Source organism: Montipora capricornis, chromosome 6 (genome assembly GCF_036669925.1).
Source record: "Montipora capricornis isolate CH-2021 chromosome 6, ASM3666992v2, whole genome shotgun sequence".
Lineage (NCBI taxonomy): Eukaryota > Metazoa > Cnidaria > Anthozoa > Scleractinia > Acroporidae > Montipora > Montipora capricornis.
Window position 1 is genome coordinate 56,549,739 of NC_090888.1, and position 23,755 is coordinate 56,573,493.

The 23,755-nt window shown below is 40.6% G+C and overlaps 1 protein-coding gene and 1 non-coding gene across 2 annotated transcripts in view; both read left to right on the forward strand.

The window, feature by feature from the left end:
* Positions 1-20,876, forward strand: part of LOC138052572 (trafficking protein particle complex subunit 10-like) — a 28,364-nt gene extending 7,488 nt beyond the window's left edge. The window contains exons 6-24 of the mRNA XM_068899107.1: positions 1,856-1,967; positions 3,088-3,347; positions 4,307-4,450; positions 5,079-5,190; positions 7,280-7,356; positions 8,345-8,436; positions 9,206-9,346; positions 9,876-9,985; positions 10,264-10,394; positions 12,134-12,311; positions 14,152-14,348; positions 15,577-15,727; positions 16,133-16,491; positions 16,998-17,104; positions 17,871-17,994; positions 19,349-19,403; positions 19,813-19,871; positions 20,058-20,123; positions 20,250-20,876. Of these exons, the coding sequence (XP_068755208.1) occupies positions 1,856-1,967; positions 3,088-3,347; positions 4,307-4,450; positions 5,079-5,190; positions 7,280-7,356; positions 8,345-8,436; positions 9,206-9,346; positions 9,876-9,985; positions 10,264-10,394; positions 12,134-12,311; positions 14,152-14,348; positions 15,577-15,727; positions 16,133-16,491; positions 16,998-17,104; positions 17,871-17,994; positions 19,349-19,403; positions 19,813-19,871; positions 20,058-20,123; positions 20,250-20,744 (2,970 nt within the window). The 3' untranslated portion in view covers positions 20,745-20,876. The remainder of the gene's footprint in view (positions 1-1,855; positions 1,968-3,087; positions 3,348-4,306; positions 4,451-5,078; positions 5,191-7,279; positions 7,357-8,344; positions 8,437-9,205; positions 9,347-9,875; positions 9,986-10,263; positions 10,395-12,133; positions 12,312-14,151; positions 14,349-15,576; positions 15,728-16,132; positions 16,492-16,997; positions 17,105-17,870; positions 17,995-19,348; positions 19,404-19,812; positions 19,872-20,057; positions 20,124-20,249) is intronic.
* Trnat-ugu (transfer RNA threonine (anticodon UGU)) lies at positions 15,223-15,295 on the forward strand. The gene has a single exon. It is a non-coding gene; the product is annotated as a tRNA-Thr (tRNA).
* Positions 20,877-23,755: the final 2,879 nt, after the last annotated feature.

Sequence of the window (23,755 nt, forward strand, 5' to 3'; positions counted from 1 at the left end):
ATGGTCGTACGGTCGTGAGGTGACTAAAACCAAATTAATTTTCTCGCATCGATGGGTTACCATATTTTCTTAACTATGGTGCTCCGTCTGCACGCGTGCAGCTCTGCTGTTACTTGCATTTTTGTCATGACATTTTTAGTGGCTCATTTTTCAGTGAGGGTATTAAAGTTTTAACCTGCACTGAAAAAGTTCTCTACTTATACAGGGCGCGACGAAAGTGCTGTCTGATAGTGGAATGACTTGTCAGGCTAGCGTTTTCTTATCGTAGCTTGCCCGATGGGCAAGCACCGTTGGTTCCTCTTTTCTGATGATAAATTGAGCTTTTATACCAAAAAGTGTGTAGCAGAAAGCTCCTGAGAGAAAATGATAACGTTATGAGGCCAAATTAACGTATCGTGACAACGTTTTCCGCTTCATTTTAGTTGCGTCTGTAAATAACGTCATGACCTTTACTGCTTACACAAGCGACTGAAATATAATTTTTGAAATGACAATATTTGCCGACTGACAGCGTGCAGTGCGAGACAATCAGTCTCTGACTAATTAAATTCCAGCCAAGTCATGGTGCAGTGGATTTTCTCGGAAATTTAGATGCGTTTCGTTGGGAAAATCCAAATCGTGATTCTTGTTTCTATTTTAAAGCTGCCAATTCATTATTAAAACAAAAAAGGCCCACTTCGTGTAAAATTAAAAAACAAGAAAAAACTTGCTTGAAGAAAAGCTAGCAGACCTGGTGCCGTTATCATCCGATAAAAAAAATAAAAACAAAAACACGCAACTCCAGTAATTTAAAACATGATGTTTTCTCACTTGTGGAAGAGTTTGTCAGCTTGACGAGCTTTGAAGAGAATTTACTCCATCGAATGTCGGCAGACTTCAGATTACAGTGGTAGTTTAATTGACCGATCATTCATGACATTCACCAAAATAACTGTGTTGTGATTTCCATAAAATAATTTATAATATTTTTGACCGTCAATGAGGGTAAAATGTAAACATCGAAGGAATGAACCCATTTGAATTCAGAGGTTATTTTTCCTTTACTATTTTCCCCACGTTTGAATAAAATGTTACTCTGAAACAGTCCTTTGCGATTTACAAAAATTTTCTGGTCTTACAAAGCGAAAAAATTTTCATACATGTGCGTTAACTGTGTTGATTTTATGCAAATTGCAATCGCGCTGACGGCAGACAGAGAGACACATTCTGTAGATGTTCAAATTGACTAAAGGCATTCATAAACTTTCAGCAAATTTGTTGATGATGTTCATTCCGAGAACCTCGTTCATGTTAGCAGTACAAACAAGGAACTGAAATATTTCCTATGGCTCACTGTTCAACTGTTATAGTTAATATATTTTATATTACACTAGGCAAACTATGAACTATGAGGTTGAAGTTAAAACGAAAATTACATTCAAGAATCAATTGAAAATACTATGAAGAATTAGTTTATATCTATGCTTGATATCGTCACTTGTATTTTGCATAATTAAATAATTCTGATTATTCTTTATAAACAATTTAATTTCGGGCTAACTCCTCAGACCTTCGGGCTAGTAACCTCAACTAACAGCTTGCCCGAAGGGCAACCTCTTCTTTTCATTTTCGTCTCACCCTGTTATACATGTAAAACTTCAAAGTGAAAAAAGCTGTGTTGAGATAACATCTTAGCACCGGTATTTGAAATCTGATTGTTGCAATTTTGTTGCAATTTTGTGACAATCTTGGAGGATTAGAGAGTTCAAGCTCAAGCGAAGGGGAGCTGACTCGTGTGATAGTGCATCTTTGGTTTGAGAAAACTTTCAGTTTTTCTGCTCGCATTAAGTGGTTTTTGTGTGTGATTTGACCATAGGAAGAGTTGTCATTTGTATTTGAGATGCTGGGTCTGTATGAGGAAGCCCTTATTCAGTATGATGAGATTGACGCTCTGCTCACTCAACTTGTTATCAACTCAAAATTTGGTGGTAAGTTTTATTACTTTGTTCGAAGATCAAAGTATAGGATTCAACTTTTTTTGGACTTTTTGCAATTTGGCTCCCCATGCATAAGATTTCTTTGTCTCTTAGAAGGCAGCTCAAGTAGGATTCAAACTTGGTATCTCCTCATTCAGAGTCAATCATGATGACCACTAACCCACAGACAACTATTTGACAGAGTAACGAGGAAATATATGTTAAAGAATTGTGTTTATGGCCCTACCCTAAGTGCAGTTTTCATGAAATCACTGTTAGCGAGAATTTGAAATAGGGAGAATATCGAGTCACAAGTACAACCTTAAAAGCCATGTTAAAGGAGGAAACATACCCCTAAAAATGTAGTTCCACATTTCATGAGAGACATTAAAACCAGTCATTTTACCTTCTAGCACACTGCATGGAGATCACGCTTCTTGGTTAAATATACATTAAGGATAGGAAACCTGAAATATTCTTTTGTTTTTATTCAAATTAGCCCTTGATGCCTTGTTCTTAAGCTTAAAATTCAAAAGAATATTTTATCTTGAACGAGGCAACAAGGGCCAATTTGTATCCGCATAAATCAGCGGCCATTTTGGAATAAGGTGTATAACATCTTGCATAGTCTCTCCATCGAACACCCTGTGTAGTGCAGACTCATAAGGCCAGCAGTCTTACTCCGTTTAACAGCTCCAAAAATGGCGGATAAGCGTTGGTAAGAATAGCAACCTTATACATGTAGAATACCACAAAAATGATGTCAAAATGCAGGAAATGCCACTTGAGAGAAACTAAATTTGCAACACTTCCAGGGGAGGGGGGGGGGGGAGAGGAGGTGAGGGGGTAATACCCCTAGATTCCCTTACAGGCTTGTGCCTTGGGTGCTCATGTGTGTGCCTTTGACGCTAAAACATATTCGCTATTTTCGTTCAAAAGGGGTTGGAATGACTGGTGTTGTAAAAAAATAGGTGCGTGGCATTTTAACCACAACAGATATACACCAATCAAAGACTAAAAATTGAAAATAGACATTTAAGTCATCAAGGATCAAAATGTAGATCCCTAACTGGGAAAGTTGCCACGAAACAACTTAATTACACCTGCCTGTTTTGATGCAATTTTTTTGCAGAACCTCTGGACTGCATAGATGTTTTTATGTGTGACTGCAAATGTTGTGATGGAGTTTCATTAGCAAAGGGAGCGCAAGAATTTTTACGACAGCTTATAAAAACACAAGAAGCAAGTTACGTGGACCTTCGAAATTATCTGTTTTCTAGGCAATGTAAACTGCTCTTGAAGTTAAATCGTCCCACTCCTTGGGAAATTGCTCAGAGGACGTTGGAATTCCTTCACAATTTGAAACATGAACTGGCCATGGATACCCTTAAGGTGTGTTTTGTTTTTGAGGTGCCAGTACCCTTTTTGTGAACAAGATAAGATTGAACATGCACATTTATCCATGTTCTGTTTTTTTAAAATAATTCAGTTTTTACAATGTACATAACGAAAGTAACCTTTGAGGCTATGTGTGGTGTGTGTTAATGGAGGTAGGCTATAGGTGTTGCAAGGTACAAGCAGAAGTGTTTTTCACATCATCATCGCTTGGCTATGTTGATTCTTGCCTTAGAGAGAGAATATTTCTTCCACATATCTTTTTTATTATTATTTCTAACAAATGTATTCCATGTTGCTGTTTGTCTTTTAATCCATTGACCCCTTAACCCCCCTCCTGATTGACAAGTAAAATTGTCTGGCGTTAGACAGAGTAAAATCTATTAGGTCTCACTCACTCCTAGGAGTCAATGGGTTAACCCATTGACGGGTAAAATCATCTGGCGTTAGACAGAGTAAAATACTAAGTCTGGCCGGTTTAGGCCGGTTTGGACGCCAAAGGGTTAATGGGGACAGGTTTTTCAGTGAGTGATTAAACATAGTGGAGGGTTTCACACATTTTACATTTCTGTGATGTATTCAGTAGACATGGCAATAATACCGTAGTGTTTTAATGACAATGTCATCTGTTTTCCTGTCCTCCAATCGATGGTAGGCTAGAACCAATCAAATTATTATGTTTATATGAACAAAATATTACTTATGCAAATATGTGTTGTTGACATTTTAAAGAGGTTTTATCCTGCAGTGGGCCTGCACCCTGTTCAAGGGTGAGAGCAATACTCTCTCATTGCCTTGTGCTTCTGAAACCATGATTACATGTAGCTACAGTTGTACAGCATGGTACACACTCATCTAATGTTGAGTGCTCCAGCTCATCGGAAATATTTTGACTTCTTGAAACATACACGGAGTATGGTTTTCTTTTCACACATTCAGGATTTTTCTTCTTTCAGATATCTATGCCAACAGGTGGTGCATCATGTTCTGCCTTCTTAACTTCACTGGAAGTTTTGAAGGCCTGTCGGAATCAAAACAATGAGAATGGAATGGCCTATAGCCTCCACTTTGCACTTCTTTACCAGTATGCACGGGAGAAGGTATGGCATTCATTTTACTGTAACGCATTGTCAAATTCTGGCATGGTGCAAAAACTGGATGTGGCTGGGCACTGCAAGCCTGTAACTGGACTCGCCTGCTAAAGAGTCACAAAAAACCCTAAAATCATTGCACACTGTGACTGAATTTCATGTAACATGAAATTATTCAAATAGCTGGCATGTTGTTTCCCGCATGATTTGCCTGAGTGCATTCAGCTAATCAGGTCATACATTTGGACAAGCCGTCATTTGCAAACAAAAACAAACAACTGCAATGACTTTTGGGCAAAAGTGGGCCTCTAAATATTATTATTATTATTTTGAGAAAAATTCGTAAAACGTCACAGCGGGGAGAGAGAGAGCAAATATTTTTTGCACAGATTTTAGTATCCCTCTTTTCTGATGTCCACCAACTTGAAAGACTTGAAACCTATACACATTAACTGGGAAAGGGAGCAACAGGGGCCCAATCAAGAAAGTTGAAATTTAGCCAGTACCAAATTGGGCCAGTCATTGCATATGCTCATTTTGTTCTCTCTTGTATATGCCACATGGTGAGTTTCCTTCCTTGTACTTTGGTGGGTTACATGACTGGACAATGAGCAGTGTTGGTTCATCTGTTTTTCAGTTGGATGACCTGGGTAACCTGTGTGGCCTTATGCCTGGTACGACCCCATCTGAAACAGAATTACGGACTGTCTGCATGCTGCTGGCCAGCATTGGAAAGACACAAGGAGAAGGTCAGCTTAACTTTGTTGCAGTACTCCTTTTAAGTAATACAATGTATATTCAAGTTGTTGCCCTTTCCTAGGATTCCTGTTTTCTAACGATTTTTCTTGCTGTGTGTGCGACAAGGGAGGCGTGGCATGGTCACGTGGCTAGAGTGTTGGATTTCGAGTGCGCATGCACTGGTTATGCCCTTGTTCTGGATTTGTCTTTGATGCTCCCGAATCAGACTCCACCACTCTTTGTGAATACCTACTTTTACTTGTTGCCTTCTGCAAGTCGGGTTTGTTGTTAGTTGTCGCTGTACGTTGTTTGATTTAAATTCTGTCTTGCTATACATGGCTTCAAGTTTAAAATGACACTGTATATACCGGTAAATACAGATTCTGTTCTTTACTTTACCTTAGGTGATCGCGCCAGTCTACCATTTTCGCTTTCATTCGTAAAAATGTGGGAGATTGTGAAACAGTGATATCACGTTTCATCCAACTAGTGTGTAGGTTTAAATTTTTTGGATTCCCCAGTGGGTAAAGTTCACTGGTGAAGTCTCTGTTACGAGCCTAGAAAGGCCCATCAGGCCGTCGCTTATCTCCGGTTTCTGTAGCATGAAGCGACTAGGAGTATTCTACTCCTCCCTGAATGGGATGCTAGTCCATCGCACGGTACCCATTTATACACCAGGGTGGAGAGAGGCAAGACACGGAGCACTCTAACCTTGAGGCCACCGGAGAGAACGGAAATTTTGTTCCAGTGACAGCACTTCCCAAGGACGGCGACTTAGAAAGGGTTTCCCTTGAAGTCCCGAAAAGTCATTTGTGAAACGCCACCCTACACACTTTACATACTTTATTGAAAGGTCAATGAAAATGGCAGCCAAAATGTTGACCTCGATTACAAATACAATGTCCAATCTAACAAGATGAATATCACAACATTCTTACAAATCACAATAAAAGCTGTATGTAAAAAAATCTCAAAGAAAATGAAATCGTTCAAGTTCTTATTTAAATTTGTACAAGTGTTGACGTTACTGTTATTACAAGGTCTTTTACACCTGTTTTTACAGCGATTTTCATTGAGTCTCCTAAAACCAAAACCAAAGTAATTACTTTGGCCAATCAAAAAGGACGGAGACAATCTAGTAAACCAATCAAAACTCGAAGTAATTACACGTAGCCGACACAAAGGCGGAAATATGTGCACGCTCAAGCCACGATTGGTTTTGGTTTCACTTCTGATTGGTTGAAAAAGTGGCGCGAGAACTTTGAACCAATCACTGAGTGAAGTAATCATAAACCAAAGCAATTCGCTAATTACTTTCGACACTCAATTAAAGACCTCTCTAAGGAGAGAAAAAGCGAAATTATTTTTCGGCTGGAAAGTCTTTCCTTTTGAAGACACTTACGTCTCCATACAACGCCCGAGACTTTTTTAGGCTTTCTAGATACTATTCCAATTATCAAACATAGTTGGAATCTTACTTAATAATCTATTTTGTTAGTTTCGTAATGTAGGAAGCTCTCTTTTATTATTCATTTTTTATCATAACTTGGTTAATTAGTTTTAAATGCATTGTAAACAGCAATTAAATTTTAGTCCTGGGCTCCCAACTCGATTAGATTGACATCTATAGCTACTTAGGTAGTGCAGACTTCTTGCAATTTCCTTTTCTTTTAATGTCTTGTTATTTTGTGTTTCAGTAATAAATTAAATGTTTGATTTTAATTACTGTAACCTCGTAAATAGGCCAAGAAGTAAAATAAAGTGATTATTGTTATTGCTTAACTGATATCAAGGCCTATGAAATCTTTATGTTTAACACATCAGGTTCCTGTTTTAACGGGAAGTTGATTTTTTCATTACACTTACTGTGAAAGCAACGAGAGTTGTATGGTCATCTCGCCACGGAAAAGAATCGTCACCACGGTGTGACCAAGGTCTCAACTATCTTTCCTTGAGAACGAAAAATGGTTCCCGTTAAGTTGACAGTTGGCGAGACGTTTTGGCGACAAGTTGACTGGTACCGGGGGAGGTTCAAAGGGGAGTTCAGTTGATAACGACTTCTTTTCTGCGTGATTAACTGTTATCTTAAATGTTTTGTAGATGTTGAACCTAACAGCCCAACAAAGAGACTGCATGAAGCTCTTTCGTCAAGACGCGTATTTGAATCGTTGTACCTTGTAAGTAGTTTTTATTTCCTTTTATGCAGTATTTAAGGATGTTGTAAACAAGTGGGGAAAGACCTTCCAGGGAAAAAGGAAAGGACCTTTATTCAAGTGGCTAGTCTTCTAGCGCTGGAGCTCTAATCAGGGGCACTGTAAACTGAAATCCGGCAACAAATTAACGCAAATCAAATCAAATATTGGTTTTTGTGCAGAGGGAAAAACCGGCGTTCCCGAAGAAAAGCCTTTTGGAGTAGAGTAGAGAAGCAACAAACTCAACCCTCATATGACGCCGAATCGGAGAATCGACCCAGGGCCACATTAGTGGGAGAGGAGTGCTCTCACCACTTCGCCAGTTTGCCATCCCCTCTCTGTAGTCTCTCCTGGTTTTTTCCACTTGCGTGCAGCATCCAGTGTTTTTTTTTTTTGGCCCCCTACCAAAGCTGAAGTGAATGCCCAAGGGGCAATGTTAGTCATTTGCTGTTTTCTTTTCAAAACGTAATAAAACTCGTACTTTACTACCTTCCATGGGTAGTGGTAATGGGTACGTAAGTAAATCTAAGAGAAGCAGCCTTTAGTTTATCAGACTATAAACACTTGATGGGATTCGAGTCGTTTGCGCAGTCCTAAAATTGTCCAAGTTGTTTGCGCCGTGAGCATCATTTTGCACTCCAACAGAAGCCGCTATTATCTAGTGATCAATTTTAACGCGGGCACATGTGAATTCTGCCAGAGAGTGCATTGGCCACTCCGCTGGACCTGGGGAACGAAGGTTCTGGGGAGGAGATTGAAGAGAAAGATATCAAATGAATTTTGACATGAAGGCAATTCAAGACGATTCTCAAGTTCGTCCTCTATTATGTGTTACAACAGAAGATATTTAAATCTCAATTATGAATAATATTTTCAGTAAAGCTGGGTCTCCATCCTTCAGCATTTTTGTGCTGTAACCTGACGTACCGCGTGCTATAGCACCTTAAAACATTTTCTAATTTCTTCTTTGTAGGATTTAACAGAGCTGGCAATCACAATCTATAACAATATTGGGAGAGCCAGGGCAGCTAAACTGCTTGGAGTGGACCTAGCACAGTTTCATTGGTAAGTTCTTTTTGTGACGTGCACGAAGTTGGGTACGGTAGTTAAAGTTAGTCATCGCTTTACAGTTGGTTACCCAAAAGTCCAGACTGGTCAGAGCAGTTTTGCGGCTCCTCGTACACGCTGGCGTGTTTCGTCCCGCCTTATGATAGACCTCGAAATAACCTGAAAGTTGGTCATTTGGATGGTGTGGATGGCGGCAACGTTCAGTGTGGATGACGGCAAAGAAATGTACCAAATGCCTGGTTGAGTGAACAGAGTTTTTTTGCAACTAGCCTTTTGTTATTTTGGCGTTTTCACTTTTGTCGACATCCTCTTTGCTTAAAGTCCCTGTCATAGGTTTCCCTACGTTTACGCTGTTACATCATGGTCGTCTTGTTGGTAGACAAGAACAATAGATCTGTGCCAAACTTGAGGGTACACTCACTCACGTTTTATTTCGGTAACGGCTCTTCAAGGAAATAGCTCGACTCTGCTCCTCAGTTCCTGAAGTTGTTGCATTACAATCACTGTTCTCGCTTCTCCGATTTTCACTATTGATACGTCAACTGAAAAAACTAATCTAACGCGTACATGCGCAACTGATTACAAACCGATCTTTCCGGTCAAATCTCTCAGTAGCTCATTTAGTTCATCAACCAGCCTGTGCACATCTCGCTATTGTTATTTGAAACTGGTTTCAAACCACCCAAGTCTACCAAATCAGGAAGAACTTATTCGACCTGTTGAAGCGAATTGTGTATCATGAACTAATTTCTCTTTCCTTTGCCAGTTGCCGTGGAGAATTCGATCTCGCTGAACCTCTCCTATATGATGCATACAAGATGTACAAACACGAGAGATGGACTCTTTTGGCAACTAAGTGCTTGGTGAAACTTGCGCAGTGCCAAAAGCAGTTGACGCACACGGACAAGTATCTTTTCAAAAACCAATTTCATTGCAGTTTAACCCTGGAGAACCCTTCATTGACGTTAATATGGCCAAAACCGATGCAATTACTTCAGCCAATCACGACAGGCTCAAACAATGAAATGAACCAATCAGACCTCAACATACATGCTGCCGGTGTCAAGCGCGGGAAAAACGCCTAAAAGCACTGGAAGAGAATCACGTGAGACTTCTGCGACCCATCACATCGACTGCGCCATCAAAGATGTCATCTGAAGAGAAAATAAATTCGCTTTTTTCCGATCACTTTTTACATCGTTTCAAGTTTTTGTACGTGTAAACGGTGTCCAAGGTATTCAAGTAGAATTTAGCGATCCATTACTTTATAGTGTGAGGAAATTATGGTAGAAAAAGCATAATTGTGATGTATTTGCCAAGTTCGGTTTTTTTTTGAGATTTATGTTTCGAAATGGATGGCAAAGAAATGTACCAAGACTAAACCCTTCGTCGCCATTTGAGGCTCCTTTATTCCAGACCTCCTTAACGTTCACCAGGTATGCCTCCTCTTGTGCAATACTGGCTTGTGAGCAGCATCTTTCCTCTGAAGAAAGATCGTACTACACTCAAGAGTTGGTGCAGGTTATGAGAGAAACAATGGATTCAGGTAACAAACTGCGCTACTCTTCTCAAAGGCGGAAATCAACTGAACTGATACTGTTTGAACAATGAATTTACATTTTACATTTCTAGATTCACGTCAGTCATGCACGGAGTTTGTTACCAATTTGACTTTGTTTTTTTTGCTTAATTTCTGACCGCGACTTTCCAGTTATGGAATTTTTTTCCCAAGTTCAACGGCAACAGGATGCGGTTTCAACTCAGGAGTTTCGTTGTAAATCTAAATTTGGAAAGTAAAGATGTTTTTTTTAAATCTTGTCTTAGAACAACCGATTATTGTGCGGGCCGAACCGATGCTGCGAGTAGAAGACGTACAGATTGATCTGATGAAGGGTATCGGCAGTGTTGGAGAGAGTATCAATATCAGAATCAAGCTTTTTAGTGCCCTGGAGGAGGTGAGAACGTGATGCCTACATGAAGTCATAGGAATTCTGCCACTTTTGTTCAGAAATGCATGACAAATTTTGACATTCAGCACGAAGTGTCGCTTCAAGTCTAAGCATGCACGTGCTAGCTATTTCTTTTAAGAAATTAGTAAATTGTTGTACTAGCGTGAGGTCCGTACGTACAGACCGAAAGAGCTAGTTCAATAAGGTTTTCATTATATTGGCTCTCCTTCGCAGGGTTTTCTATTCCTTGAGTGTTACCTCTTAGCGGTCCGAGAACCTATCAGAATTCCCCTTTTCGTCTCGGACTAGTTTAACTCCAAGGGTGCGTTCGATTGACCATGCTCCGGAATAGGAATACATGGAATAGAAGGTAGAAATCCTTCGTTTTTACGGAGATTGACATGAAACTTGTCAAACACTTGCTAAAATGCTATTTTAAGCATATCTTTATCATCCATGTTGCTTCAAAACGCCAGACATACCGTTTTAAATCATCACTTCACCTATTCTTATTCCGGAATAGGGTCAATCGAACGCGCCCAAAGTATCACTGTTAGCGTTTTTGCGGTGAGGATAAATACCGCTGTTTATCTTTACTTGAGAACAGGAGTTTAGGGGACACTTTGTGACTTTAAGTGTCTGAGGCCCCGTGCACACGTATCTGGATATTTTTGAATCCGCAACTTTGTCTTTCCGGATTCCAAAATATTTCCATCCACACGTAGCGTATTCAAATCGAATTTGCCCGTCCACACGTATCCGAAACGTATCTGGATTCGCTCTAGTACTCAGGACTCCTCAAAGAAACAGAGATAACAGAGCATGCGCCATGAAGGGCGCGAATTTTGCTACTAGGGAGCTTAAGCTCTCGAATTTTTGAGACGCGGACGGCAACCGGAAGGAAACATTTTGCGTCCCAGGACAGTGGTGTCCCCAAGAGATTTGTACTAATCATCTCTAATGGAGAAAAGATACTTGGCTATGTAAGTAGACAAGTCAAATGGAGAAAAGATACTTGGCTATGTATAATAAAATAGACAAGTCAGAAGGGAAAACAGCTCACTTCCGGTTGCCGTCCGCTTCTCAAAAACACGTGTGCTTAAGTTCCCTAATATTGTCCTCGGCAGCCATCTTGAGAATTGATTTCACGGTAAGGAACTGGGTTCGATCTTGTTACGTCATCCGGATAAAAAAAAATCCAGATTTAGCGTCCACACGGTTCCGGATTCATAACGGGTTAAAAAATGTCAACTCTGGAGAGTGTATTAAAAAAGGTTCCGGGTTCGCCAGCGAATTCGCCGGATACGTGTGGACGGAAGGCGTATCCGGAAAGAAAAAGTTGCGGATTCAAAAATATCCGGATACGTGTGGAGCCTGAATTTCCAGACGCGAGCGAAGTTGAGCCTGGGGAGAATAGCAAGGGGACACTTCGTGATGCTGATCATAATGGGCCATTTCCGAGTTGCTGTTAGTCTCGGTTTCGAAGTGAGTCTTGGTGCTCAACTATTATAAGGCAAAGAGTTTGATTTGCATAAGAATACGCAACTCAATTACATTTGAATGGTTGTGCACCAGGACTCGTTTTGAAACTGAGACATGCAGCAACTCGGAAATGGGCTATTGTGATAGTCATGCATCTATAATTACGAGCATTTCTGAATGTACCTGTAAGAACATACTTATGCAGTTGTATTTGACAACTCTCTCTTGCCTTGTGAAAATTCATGGGTGATGCACCTTTTCAGGAAGTTACTTGTGGACGAATAAGTTTCAGCATCCAAACCAGTGAGCTGAAGCGTGTCGGAAGCATTCGTTCGAGCAAGAGAATCCGTGCTGCATCACCTCCATATGTGGAAAACGGGGTCTCGTCAGCGGCATTATCAGAAGAGGACCTGTCGGATAAAGCAGAAAGTCAAACCCCAGGTAAAATGGGTCGAGTGTTTGTTTAACCAGCAGTTGAGACGGAATCGTGTAACTTTGGACAGTTCTTATTTTACCCCTTGAACATCAGCCCGTATCGTGAATTATGCTGCCTCTTTCGATGGATGGAGATAAATGATTGTTTTTGTACCTATCTTCTTCCAAGTACACTTCCTTATATATATTCTAAACACCAGTCCCCAGTTGTTCAAATGCCGGATAACTGTATCCGGTGGATAAGTGACTATACAGACCTCTAGCATCAGGTTTTTCGCGGGAAACCGCAAGCCGCAAACTGCGGTTTGCGGTTAGCCGTTTGCAGTTTCAGGTTTCCTGGCTTTCGAACTTTAGCAAGGAGTTCGGCTTGATGCCGCCATGTTGTTTTTTTGTCAAGTGGAAGTGTATCACTTTGATCGCCCAAAAAATATAAATACTTCATTCATTCGAGTTCAAAAATCTAACTAGCACATAGAGGGTGGATATAGAAAGCTACTTCGTGCTTTTAAACGTGAGGCTGTACAACTTTTAGTGGCAAAAAAACCTTGCCGTTAGTTACTTACCGCTAGAGGCCTTCTCCGCGATTGAAACGTGAACTACAAACCGCAAACGCGACGGCAAGACCTTGGTCACGTTGTATTTTGCGGTTTGCGGCTTGCGGTTTTCTCTGAATGAATCTGATGCTATTCCCTCAGTTTCAGCCTCTGCAAAGAATTCATAGTATTTGCCCTCGTAAATGTGAACATGCACACTCTAAGCACATCTAGTTAAAAAGTTCGTTAAAAATGTCTTGGCCAACGTTTAATGTGAAGTATATTCTATACTGTGGATAGTGACTTATCCACTGGATAACGTTATCCCACCTGGGGCCACGGACCCGTTTCTCGAAAGTCCCGAAACTTTACGGGCTATTTTCGGGTGTCACCATTCCCTTTTTATCTCAAGAACGGACAGGATTTAACTCTTCAAACTTCACAGTCATTTTTCTTTTTGTTACCTTGAAAACATGTTAAAAGATCGGCTTTCCAAAACAAGCGGTTGGCAGTTTCACAAATGGTTTTTTGGGCCCGAAAAGTGTTCGGGACTTTCGAGAAACGGGCCCCATAAGAGTATTTTTGTGACAGTTTATGGCAGACGGTAAGCGGCACTGAGGGCTCTGGTTTGGTAGGGGTTGGCGGAAGTATGAGGGAGGTCGTCGATTTCGATGCACGGAAAAGAGCTTCGGCTGCAGACATTTCTAAATGGGAGGGGAGCGCGTGGTTAGCTAAATTTAGTATTGCTCATCAACCCTCGCTTTTGAAATGATAACCAATGGATCCACAGTTTCTCTCCCAGTTGTAGACTATATATAATCATCTTTGTTCCGGTCAACCTTGTTGATACTTTAGTTTGAAACAGCTAAGATGTATTATTTTAGAAATCAAAATTTTCATATATAAATGTAAAATGGAAGGACGTAACTCCGATTTTACTACAAAGCTACCTAAAGTTTCATTATAATATTAAAAATTGGCATGTGACGTTTCCTATCAAGAAAATTCTTCAGTACCGGTGAGTGGAAACTGATGGGAAAAAAGCTATTTATGTAATGTATGTAATGCAGAAGTGTAAGTACTGTAGTTGTATTATGTCTAAATGTACACTGTTTGTAATATTTTGTTGTTTTATTTTCTGTGTAATTGATGTATCCTAGGTGTAAAGCTGTAATAAAGGTAAAATTAAAGGGAAAGAAAAGCTCAATAGCTGAGCCCTTTAGTTTGTATAAGGGTTCCTTTACTCCACTACACATAGCGTCTTTCCATCACATTGTTTTTGATTTCTGTTGTTGAGATATTTTTGGTTTCAGATGGAGAGGGATTCAGTAATGTTAACAGAGAGGAAATTCCTCACCCTCTGGTCCCTGAGCAAGGGTCACGTCCGGAGATGAAGAGCTCAGAGGAGCTTACTGCGCTTTCCGCCAGTGAAGATGATGCAGAATGTTGTCTTGAATGTTTTAACGTGCCATTGAAATATGGAATCAACGACTACAACCTCACAGCTCAGGTGTGTAACCGTGCAAGCGCAGTGTTGTTTCTTTGGCGAAAGAAGAAAATTGACGACGGATCAAGCTCTCCATGGGATTGTTGCATGCGAGTGACCCGTGTTTTTTGCATTTCCTTTTTGTGTCCTCCTCAAATAGCATTTATTTACATGTAGAGGTTGCTTACAGTCTAAGTAGGTACAAGATAGGCTACTCCTTTTGGCAGCTACACAATCTACAAGAAGTTGGCCACAAATAATGTGATTTTGGCTTGGTTTCTTAAGGGCTACGGAAAGTGTCTAAGTAAATAATCACTGTATCGATGTTATTTACATGCAATAATAATAATAATAATAATAATAATAATAATAATAATAATAATAATAATAATAATAATAATAATAATAATAATTTTTTCCACTTCACCGCCCGCCTCGACTAACTATTGCTAACTGCTGGTTGTTTGAATTTTTTTTCTCTCATATTTGTTTATTTATTCTTTTACATTGATACTCTTATCTGCTTGCATGCGTGAAGAAAATTTTGTTGTTGTTGAAACAAAACGCCAGAGTTTGGGGCACCCCGAGGCGTGAATTAACTGGCAATCGCATGTCTTACAAACCCCTTGAGGGGGCAAGTACAGGCTTATCGATTCATGGAGTATTCTGATCTAAACTCTTTTCTGTACTTTTTGTTGGTTCCAGACGACAGCAGCCTTTGCTGATGTCAGTGCTTAGTCTTTGTTCGTTAACATTCAAATTTGCCTTAAGAAGGCGTCTTGCTATACACAAAGTTGAAAGATCATTTATCATTTCGTCGCAGATTTCAAGATTATCAGTATGATTCATTCCTCACTGGAACATTAGAACCCACAAATGACCAGCTCCCAATGTCAGTGGCTTCATAGCTCATTTGGTTAGAGCGTCGCACTTGTATCGCGAAGTTACGGGTTCAAATCCCGTTGAAGTCCTGAATTTTTCAGGCTTCTTTACGCAATTGCAAAAATTGGCTTCACAACTGCGAAGATCTTAGCTTCACTTGATTATCAGTATATCCGGTTCAAATTTTCATAGGCAGCTGATTATGCAGTGAACGTTTAGTATTCAGTGCTGGCCTTTTGGAGGTTTTTTGAGATTTCAATGAGCTTTTGGCAATGAAGTAAACTTGTAGATTCCCCTATTGGTTTGCACAGCCCATCTAGAGCTCATGATCTTAACTAAACGTTTAACGCTCTCTATACATTTTCTGTAGTTGGCGGAAGAGGGCCATTACTATCTGAAGCAGCTTTGTGTGGAGATTGGTAGACTGGATTTTGTGTGGCCTCAGCTGCCCTTGCGAGGGCAGTCCAGAGGGTTTGCAATTGTGGATGATTCACCAAGAATATGCTGGAGTCCTCCTGGAGGTACGATATGTCAATTTTGTATCAATAGCATTGATTATGGCGAAAAAAGGAGAGGATGGTATTTCAAACCTTTGCTTTCTCATTGAGTTACGACATCAACTGATCGTACTGACAAACCGCTGAGGTTGTCAATTGCTATTAAATGAACCGTACATTTGACATGTGTCGACCGACTGATTATGCATCAACCTAGTTATAAGTTGTAATTATTAGACCTCGCTTTCGTACGCAATCGCTATTCAATTTCTACAGTTAACGAAAACGATTCGAAACGTGTTCTTCTAGAAAACTTATAAACATCTTAAACCTACACCCATTGAGGTTGGAATCCCAATAGAACACTGTGACGACTTAGGTTGATACCGGCTTCCAACTGCCCTTTATGTCGCACATCTTCTTTTGCAGACCTTTATCTCTTAGCCGGTCTCCCACAGGAAGTGACCCTTAGCATCTCGGTTGAACCAGGATCCATAGCAAACGGTTCAGTCTTAGAAATCAGCACTCAGAAGAAAGGTATCAGTTTTGAGCCGATCTCCTCTGGCCATGCAGTCATTCATTCTTCAATAGACAAACAAGACAACATCAGGACAGCACCTTACAGCGTACAAGTGCCGACAGTGCATGGCCAGGAGGACGTCACAAATATAGCAGTTGCCTTGGTTACGCTCCCCGCCGTGGGACCGTACGCGAAGATCGATCTGAAGCTAATTATTCATGCACCGTTGGAGAAGCAGAGCCTACAAGAGGAAGTCACGGAATATTTGGTAATTTATTCAGCTATTGGAAATTATATTTAAATATCTAATCACGATTCTAAATAGTAATTGTTATCGCTTGCTGTTTTTATTTCAAAGACCGCTATTATGTTAACTCGTCCGTATCAAACGAACTGAGCAGTGAGAATACTGGCCTTCCATCAATTTGTCCTGGGTTTGATTCACGGACTCAGTTGAGTTTGTGGTTCTCTATTCCGCACCGAGAAGTTTTTCTTTGGATACTCCGGTTTTCCCATCTCGCCAAAAAACAACCTTTGATTTGAGCTGCTTTGATTTTCGTGTGATTTGAATTGATATACAGTCTTCCTAAGTATTCGAGTACTTGTACCCGACTAGATAAACTTACCATCAGACACACAAGCTTGCAAGCTTTTAAGTATCACCGTGTATGAACATAAAGCTTCATTTGTTAACGTTTTACTTGTGTAATTGAGTTCGCATGCACAATAGACTAGGTCAAGATTGTAGTTTATTGTTTGTTGATTTTTTTCCAGCTCACATTTAGCTGTAAGTGGTTATCTCCTGTGGTAACAGCCAACCTGTCATGTTCGTTTCATCGTCCATTCACTGTACGTCACGTTCTTCATTCTTCTGAAACCAGGTGAGTCGCTGGTCTAGATGGCTTTGGATGAAAGGGACTTTTTGAAGTTTATAGCAGGAGGAAGTGCAGCCCAGCCCAGTGGGCACTGAGTTGGGGGAGGGGTCAGTCGGGAACACCTTGAGCAATCAACTTCACCGACCCCGTTCCCTGTTCTTTTCTCCGCTGAGAATTTTCCTGCCCGCTCAACTCTCGGCGAAGAAAAGCACTGGCAACGTTGCTGGGACTTCACAATTGCAACCTGCTGTTGGTTCCCGTTTTAGCATTATTCGGATCGCGCACAGGGAAAGATAGACTCCACCTTGTAAATGACGAGCCTTAGACATGCCGGACTCGTAAAATGAATGTATGACAGAGTAGGTGTCTTGTATCTAATAACTGCGGGTGGTTATTCTGTAATTTGGAAACGGAACTAATTAGCGTAAAATTTGAACTGTATCGCCAAACGCATTTCAGAACGCACTTTGTATGTTTTTCCATGTTTAAATAGAACGAAATATGGGTTCTCCGTCTTCTTGCTTATTTTGTCAAAACCGTCCGTAGTAAAACAATCATTGAATTCGGTTTTGGGATATCCAGAATAATCATTTGTTTCGGATGATTTCACTTGCCTTGACATTGATGATTGCGGATGTGACAGAAACCTCATCCAACAATGTTTTAGAATACTGTTGAAGGACAATTCTTGACAAGAGGCCTGACAGTTTCAAAGAAAGGCATCGCAATTCACCTTCACGTGTTTACCATGATAGTATATTCGTTTTTGCAGTCGTTTTGTCCAAGTGATTGTTAGTGGAATCAATCCAGTTGATTTGGTAATTCCCTCTCCTGAAGTCATCATCACCAATTGCTCCACAATCAAGTTAACAGCATTACATCGTAGCAGTGAATATGTGAGTAATGCGATTGAGAATGTTGCACTTACAAATCGCGTTTTCTAGAGCGACTTTTAATCGAATGTTGTGAAACCAAAACCAAAGTAATTAGCAAATTGCTTTGGTTTTGCAATACTTCACTCAGTGATTGGTTCAAAGTTCTCGCGCCACTTTTTCAACCAATCAGAAGTGAAACCAAAACCAATCGTTGCTCACGCGGCGTGCACATTTTCCCGCGCTTTGCGTTGGCTGCGTGTAATTACTTCGAGTTTTGATTGGTTTACTGGATTGTCTCCTTTCTTTTTGATTGGCCAAAGTAATTACTTTGGTTTTGGTTTTAAGATATTCAATTGAAACTCGCTCTATAAACTGGTTTTGTTGTTTCTGGGATACTCGGAAAGAAGTTCTTACTGCTCCTAACAACAGTCGAACGTGTGACCTTCCGATTACCAGTTCTCTTCATAAATTTACTTTGGTCAAGGACGGTGCCTACTATTGTTCTGGCACTTAAATTCTGCGCATTTTTGAGGTACTCTGGCTTCCTATGGGTGATGCTTACTAATACAGGGATATTTTTGCACGGTTTAAAACTATGCAGAGAAGGCTGAACTTAGCAGTGCTCTTCGTATCCAAAAAGGAAATTGGGTGTAACCATGCATTTATTAGAGGTAATTATGCTTCACTTTGGAAAAGAACGCCGTACGTTGCTTTGTATTTTAAAGCTTTTTGCAAATATTGTTGATCAGTTATCTCTGAAAAATGTGCGGTTATCCCCAGTTTTATTTTTTATGGATTTCAATAACACTTGTTGAGATATGGTTTTCCCGCGTATTCATATACCGCGCAAAAATACCGTTGAATTTGTAGGCACCGTCCTCAAAAAAAAAAGTGTTTTCACGTGAACTCACGGCGGCCATGTTTGTGTCCCTAAACAATGGAGCAGCGGCCATGTTGGGTTGCAAAACTAATCCTCCGGGAATCGTCTCTATTATCATACAAACGCTGAGTCTTTTGTTTCGGTGGAAAAACAAGGTTACTGATCACTTGAGTGAAAACACTCTTTACCATCTTCGATAGCGATATTTCTCGTTACGTCACCCATTGTTATTAATGTACCAACCAGAAGCTAATTGGTTGTTGAAACAATAATTTATTTTTTTCCGTGGTTGGCAAATTTCAATATCAAAAGAAAGGTGACGTCAATTTTTCTAAACAAGAAATACCTCAGCTATACCTCAGCTAACACTTATTCGAATGGCCCCATAGTTCACTAAACAGAAATTTGGCCTCTTGACAATGAAACGCGTTGCATCCCTTATCTGTACGATTTTCTGTGGTTCCTTCGCTAATCACAGTTTGCTCCGGTTTCTAGGTGATAATTGACCAACAGGACATGTCCTTTCTGTGGAAAATTGAGAGCAAGGAAGGTAACTTTGATCTCCAAATGAGGAACCTAAGAAGTAGCCTGATTGAGTGGATAGGGCCCTAGACTTGAAACTGACTCTGACTGCTTGCACGGTTGACTTATGTTGGAAATTGCCATTTCACTCTCCTGTGAAAACTTGCGCGTGCGTGCGTGCGAGCGACCGCGCGTGTTACGTTTCCTTCGCGCAACATTTCAATTTCGAGGGCACTCGCTAGTTTTGCGAGATGAAATTTTCCTGAAGTTTCTTTTCGTATTCATGTTTATTCCTGAAGTGCTACCATTAGAGTTTTCGTGGATCCTTTCATATCATTTATTGTCTTTTATTCGACTTCTTGGCTGCGTTTGTAAATTGCGAGTGCAATTTGATTTCGACTGAGCTGTTTATTGTTCTTTTACCATGTACCTTTCAGGTTCTCTTGCTGAACTGGATTGTGAGTTTCGTGTCCCATTTACGCCGAAGCAAATTTCTGTAAGTCAGCCGTTCTGTACTTTTGTTCAACTGTGGTTGTGAACGTTTTTGAAAATTATTTTGAACTGCATCCTAAAACGAATTATCTCTGTTTGTGGATTATGCAGAAACTAGCTTCAGAAGTACAGTTTGCTCACATAACGTGAATGACACATTTTTATTTACACTGAACATTTCTTAACGCAGGATTCTTCACCCTCGTCATCCGAGAGGAGAATTTACTTGTACGACTTTCGCCTGGTCAATAATCAGGTAATCCTAAGTTTTTTGACTGGATGAAATATCCAGAAATACTGGGATGGGATGATTTCCTGAAAGATAATTGAGGTCGCAGAAGTATTTTTTATTTGAATATTTTCAATTGTTTCCTTTTTTCAGACATTGTACACCATAAGTTCACGAATAGAGCCTCTAGATGAGTCCGGTGACCTGTTTGCAGGCTCAACATATAAATGGCACATAACCTTCACACGTTTATGGAGTCGTCCGGATACAACCGACCCTAGTCAATTACTGTACGATGTGGACTCCGATACGAACACTTGGGCTATCAGCGGGCGCAAAAGCGGTGTCGTACGGATACCGTGTGTTTCCATGGCAACCACGAATGTTGTTCTCAACGTGATCCCGCAGACGGGCGGGCATCTTGCGATGCCAGCGATAAAATTAATGAAATATCTTGAAAAAGACGAAACGTTGCCACAGAAGGTCTTGGAAGCAGACGCAAGCACGGGAGTGACTGCGTCTGGGACGCAGGCTAGCCGCGATTGTCCCCTGATTTTACCGTTCTCTTGCGGACAAGTTTATAACAAAACTCTTGGAATAAGAGTTCGCGTTTTACCGAACAATAACACAGACTATCACTGTACGTAAACCTTTTATGCAAAAAAAAAAAGACTTTCGTTAACACTGGTTTACATACGACACAAAGATCAACATAATCAAAATTGTTGTGTGTGTAACCACACCTATTATTACATTGATGTTCCCGCAAAACGAGACCTTTCCAGCTGATCACAAGTCTTGCATGAGATATCATTAGGGACTTTACGATCTACGACGCGGTCGTCAACGATAACGGCACGAAACAACGATATCATTGGTTAAAAGGGGAAAAGTAATCGTGTTGCACGTGCGGCACGCGTTTTAACACATTTTCGTGCGGTACTCTGCACAACAACGACGTGAAATCAGCAAATTTGAGTTTTTGACGACAACGCGAGCGCAGAAATGCAAATCTTGTATTCTCTATTTTTACTCTGAAACCGCTCGTACCAATTTATTTTTAGGATACTTCGCCCACATTTTACGACGCGAACGAGATGGCCTAACCGCGAGAAAGTTACGATAGTGCAAAGTTATATTTTAAGGTGACGTTTTCGTTGACGTCGAGGTCGTAGATCGTAAAGTCCCTATTATCCCATGGGATTTAGAATGGTCACTCGTGCAAGCCAAATCGACTAGTAATAGCTTCATCTGTGATAATGCCGTTACATAGACCTCGTATTGGAGTTGTAGGCCCCTGGAGCCCGTTTCTCGAAACGCCCCGAAACTTTGTGGAATATTTTCGGGTGTCACAATTCCCTTCGTAACTCGAGAACGCAGCGGATTTAAGTCGTCAAACTTTTCCCTGAAAACATGTTAAAAGATCAGCTTTCCAAAACAAGTGGTTGGCAGTTTCACAAATGGTTTGCCGGGCCCCGCCCGAAACTGAAGTTTTCGGGACTTTCAAGAAACGGGCTCCTGGCCCAAAAGAGAAGTGATTCATGTTCGGGACGAGTCATTTCGCCCAGCTAATAGTGCCCTCTGTGTTTGGCTAATGTGTGTTCCTCTCCGTGAAAGCGAATGAGGTGATAGCAGCTTATAAAAATGGGAACGAGGTAAAACGACAGAACCAAAATTGGTCTACAGTTTCATTCGAATGTTCTCCACAAATTCCTCAGTAAAAAGCGAAACGTTTTGTGCTCTTTTCGGGAAAATCTTGTCAAAAGACATCGACCGTCTAGAGCTTTTGTTCAACTGGGGTCGAAACAATAAAATGAGATTGTTAATTTTTCCCCCCTGGGTAGCTTACCTTGGAACATTGGTGCGCACCCATCCTCAAATCCTCGTACTCAAAGCCTAAAATTGCTTGGACGCCTGCATTACGATATCATTCGCAAAGAAGAGAAGGGCCACACCTCCCTGCGACAACAGTCGAACTATCCCCAGCTGTTCAAAGTATTGATAATTTTTATCCAGTGGTTAAGTCACTACATTTTGCTCATTGCCCGCACAACGCAACTCGCAAAATATCCGCGCGTATTACATGTTAAACCATCGAATGAGATGTATGTGAGCCGACAGTTAAAAATTCGTGTTGTCCATTTCCAGCAGTGTTGCTTGGTCGAAGCTTTTGCAACCTCTTTGTGCAGAGCATGCTCGGGTTTCAGGTTAGCTCTTTTCATATCATCTCTGACATTCTCCATCCACCTCAGTTGTGGTCGCTCTCTACTCCGTCTGCCGTCAATCTCAATTTTCCAACCCCTTGTACAGGGTTTTTCTCGCTCATCCGTAGAAGGTGACCAAACCCTCGCAAGCGTCGCTGTTTAAGGTGGCTCCCTCCTGAAAGCGGACACCTCCCGAATGCGGACATCAAACCGGGGTCCCGACGAATTATCCTCCAAAATACTCTATAACTAACTTCCTGTAAGCGGACACGGACACGGACACGGACACGGACACGGACACGGACACCTATTCGGGGTCCACAGGGTTGAAGATATTCTCCCGTAAGCGGACAGTGAACAATATAAGGAAATTTCTAACTGAATGGGTTCGATTTTAATTTTTTAATCGCACACTGTCCTAGACAAAACATAGTCAGATTACAGTTAGCTTTTGTTTTCATTACAGTACATTAAAGTTTTCGTTTTCTAACTATTCTTCAAGCCAATCGCACGACAATTTGTCTCCTTGAAATTTAAACTCGCAAGGCAGTTCCATCCTATATCCTGCTCCTCTTGTTATCCGTTTTCCCGTAATAAGAACCATTTCTAAGTTCATCAGACGCACGCTTCAGGAACTTCGACAGCCAATCTCAAACATATTCTAATGAACAAATGGCATCTTATAGAAAACGTGCCCTTACAACAGAAATCTTTTAAAACCCTCCCCTAATTTCATACAGAAAAGGGAGGTCTTTGAAAGGTGCACTTGTTAGAGCAAAGCTCTGAGGTCTTTGAATTTCCTATCTTGACCAATAAGAGTCGTGTTTGGCCTGTCTACACCTTGAAACACAATTACAAGTTGTCTTAATTAAAAGCTTTGACAGACTTGTTGTGGTGTATTGTATGTCCTCTATTGCTTTTTTTTTTCAACCTCCTATAAGCGGACACCTCCCGTAAGCTTGCTCCCGATGGTGACCGCTTACGGGAGGTTCGACTGTATTTGCGAACACCCTCAATAAAGGGCACGAGTTACAAAAGGAAACCTAGTTAATTTCTCTTAAAGTTTTCCCTGCAAAGATTTACCAGTATGGGTACGATATAATAAGACTTATTTTTTGGGTGGCAATTTTTGAATTAGGCCGTTAACATGGCAACATCACATCTAATGACAGGCAGATACAATCTTATTTTGGCCTAAATTCCTCAATATTTAAAATTTCCTTTGTGATTTTTTTAAAAATTCTTTGCCACATTATGGGAATGATATTGCCTGACATTTTGAAGTGGTATAAAGTCAAGGTCGTTCAGACCGTTTTGCCAATATTTTGTAATTTGTCATTTTCTAAATGTATTCGATTAGCTCTCCCAGATTTTAACAAATATAAAGTATTTGATAGGAACTACATGTGGTTAGAACTGAGCCAATTTTGAGAAGAAATTACCGAAGGGAACGCG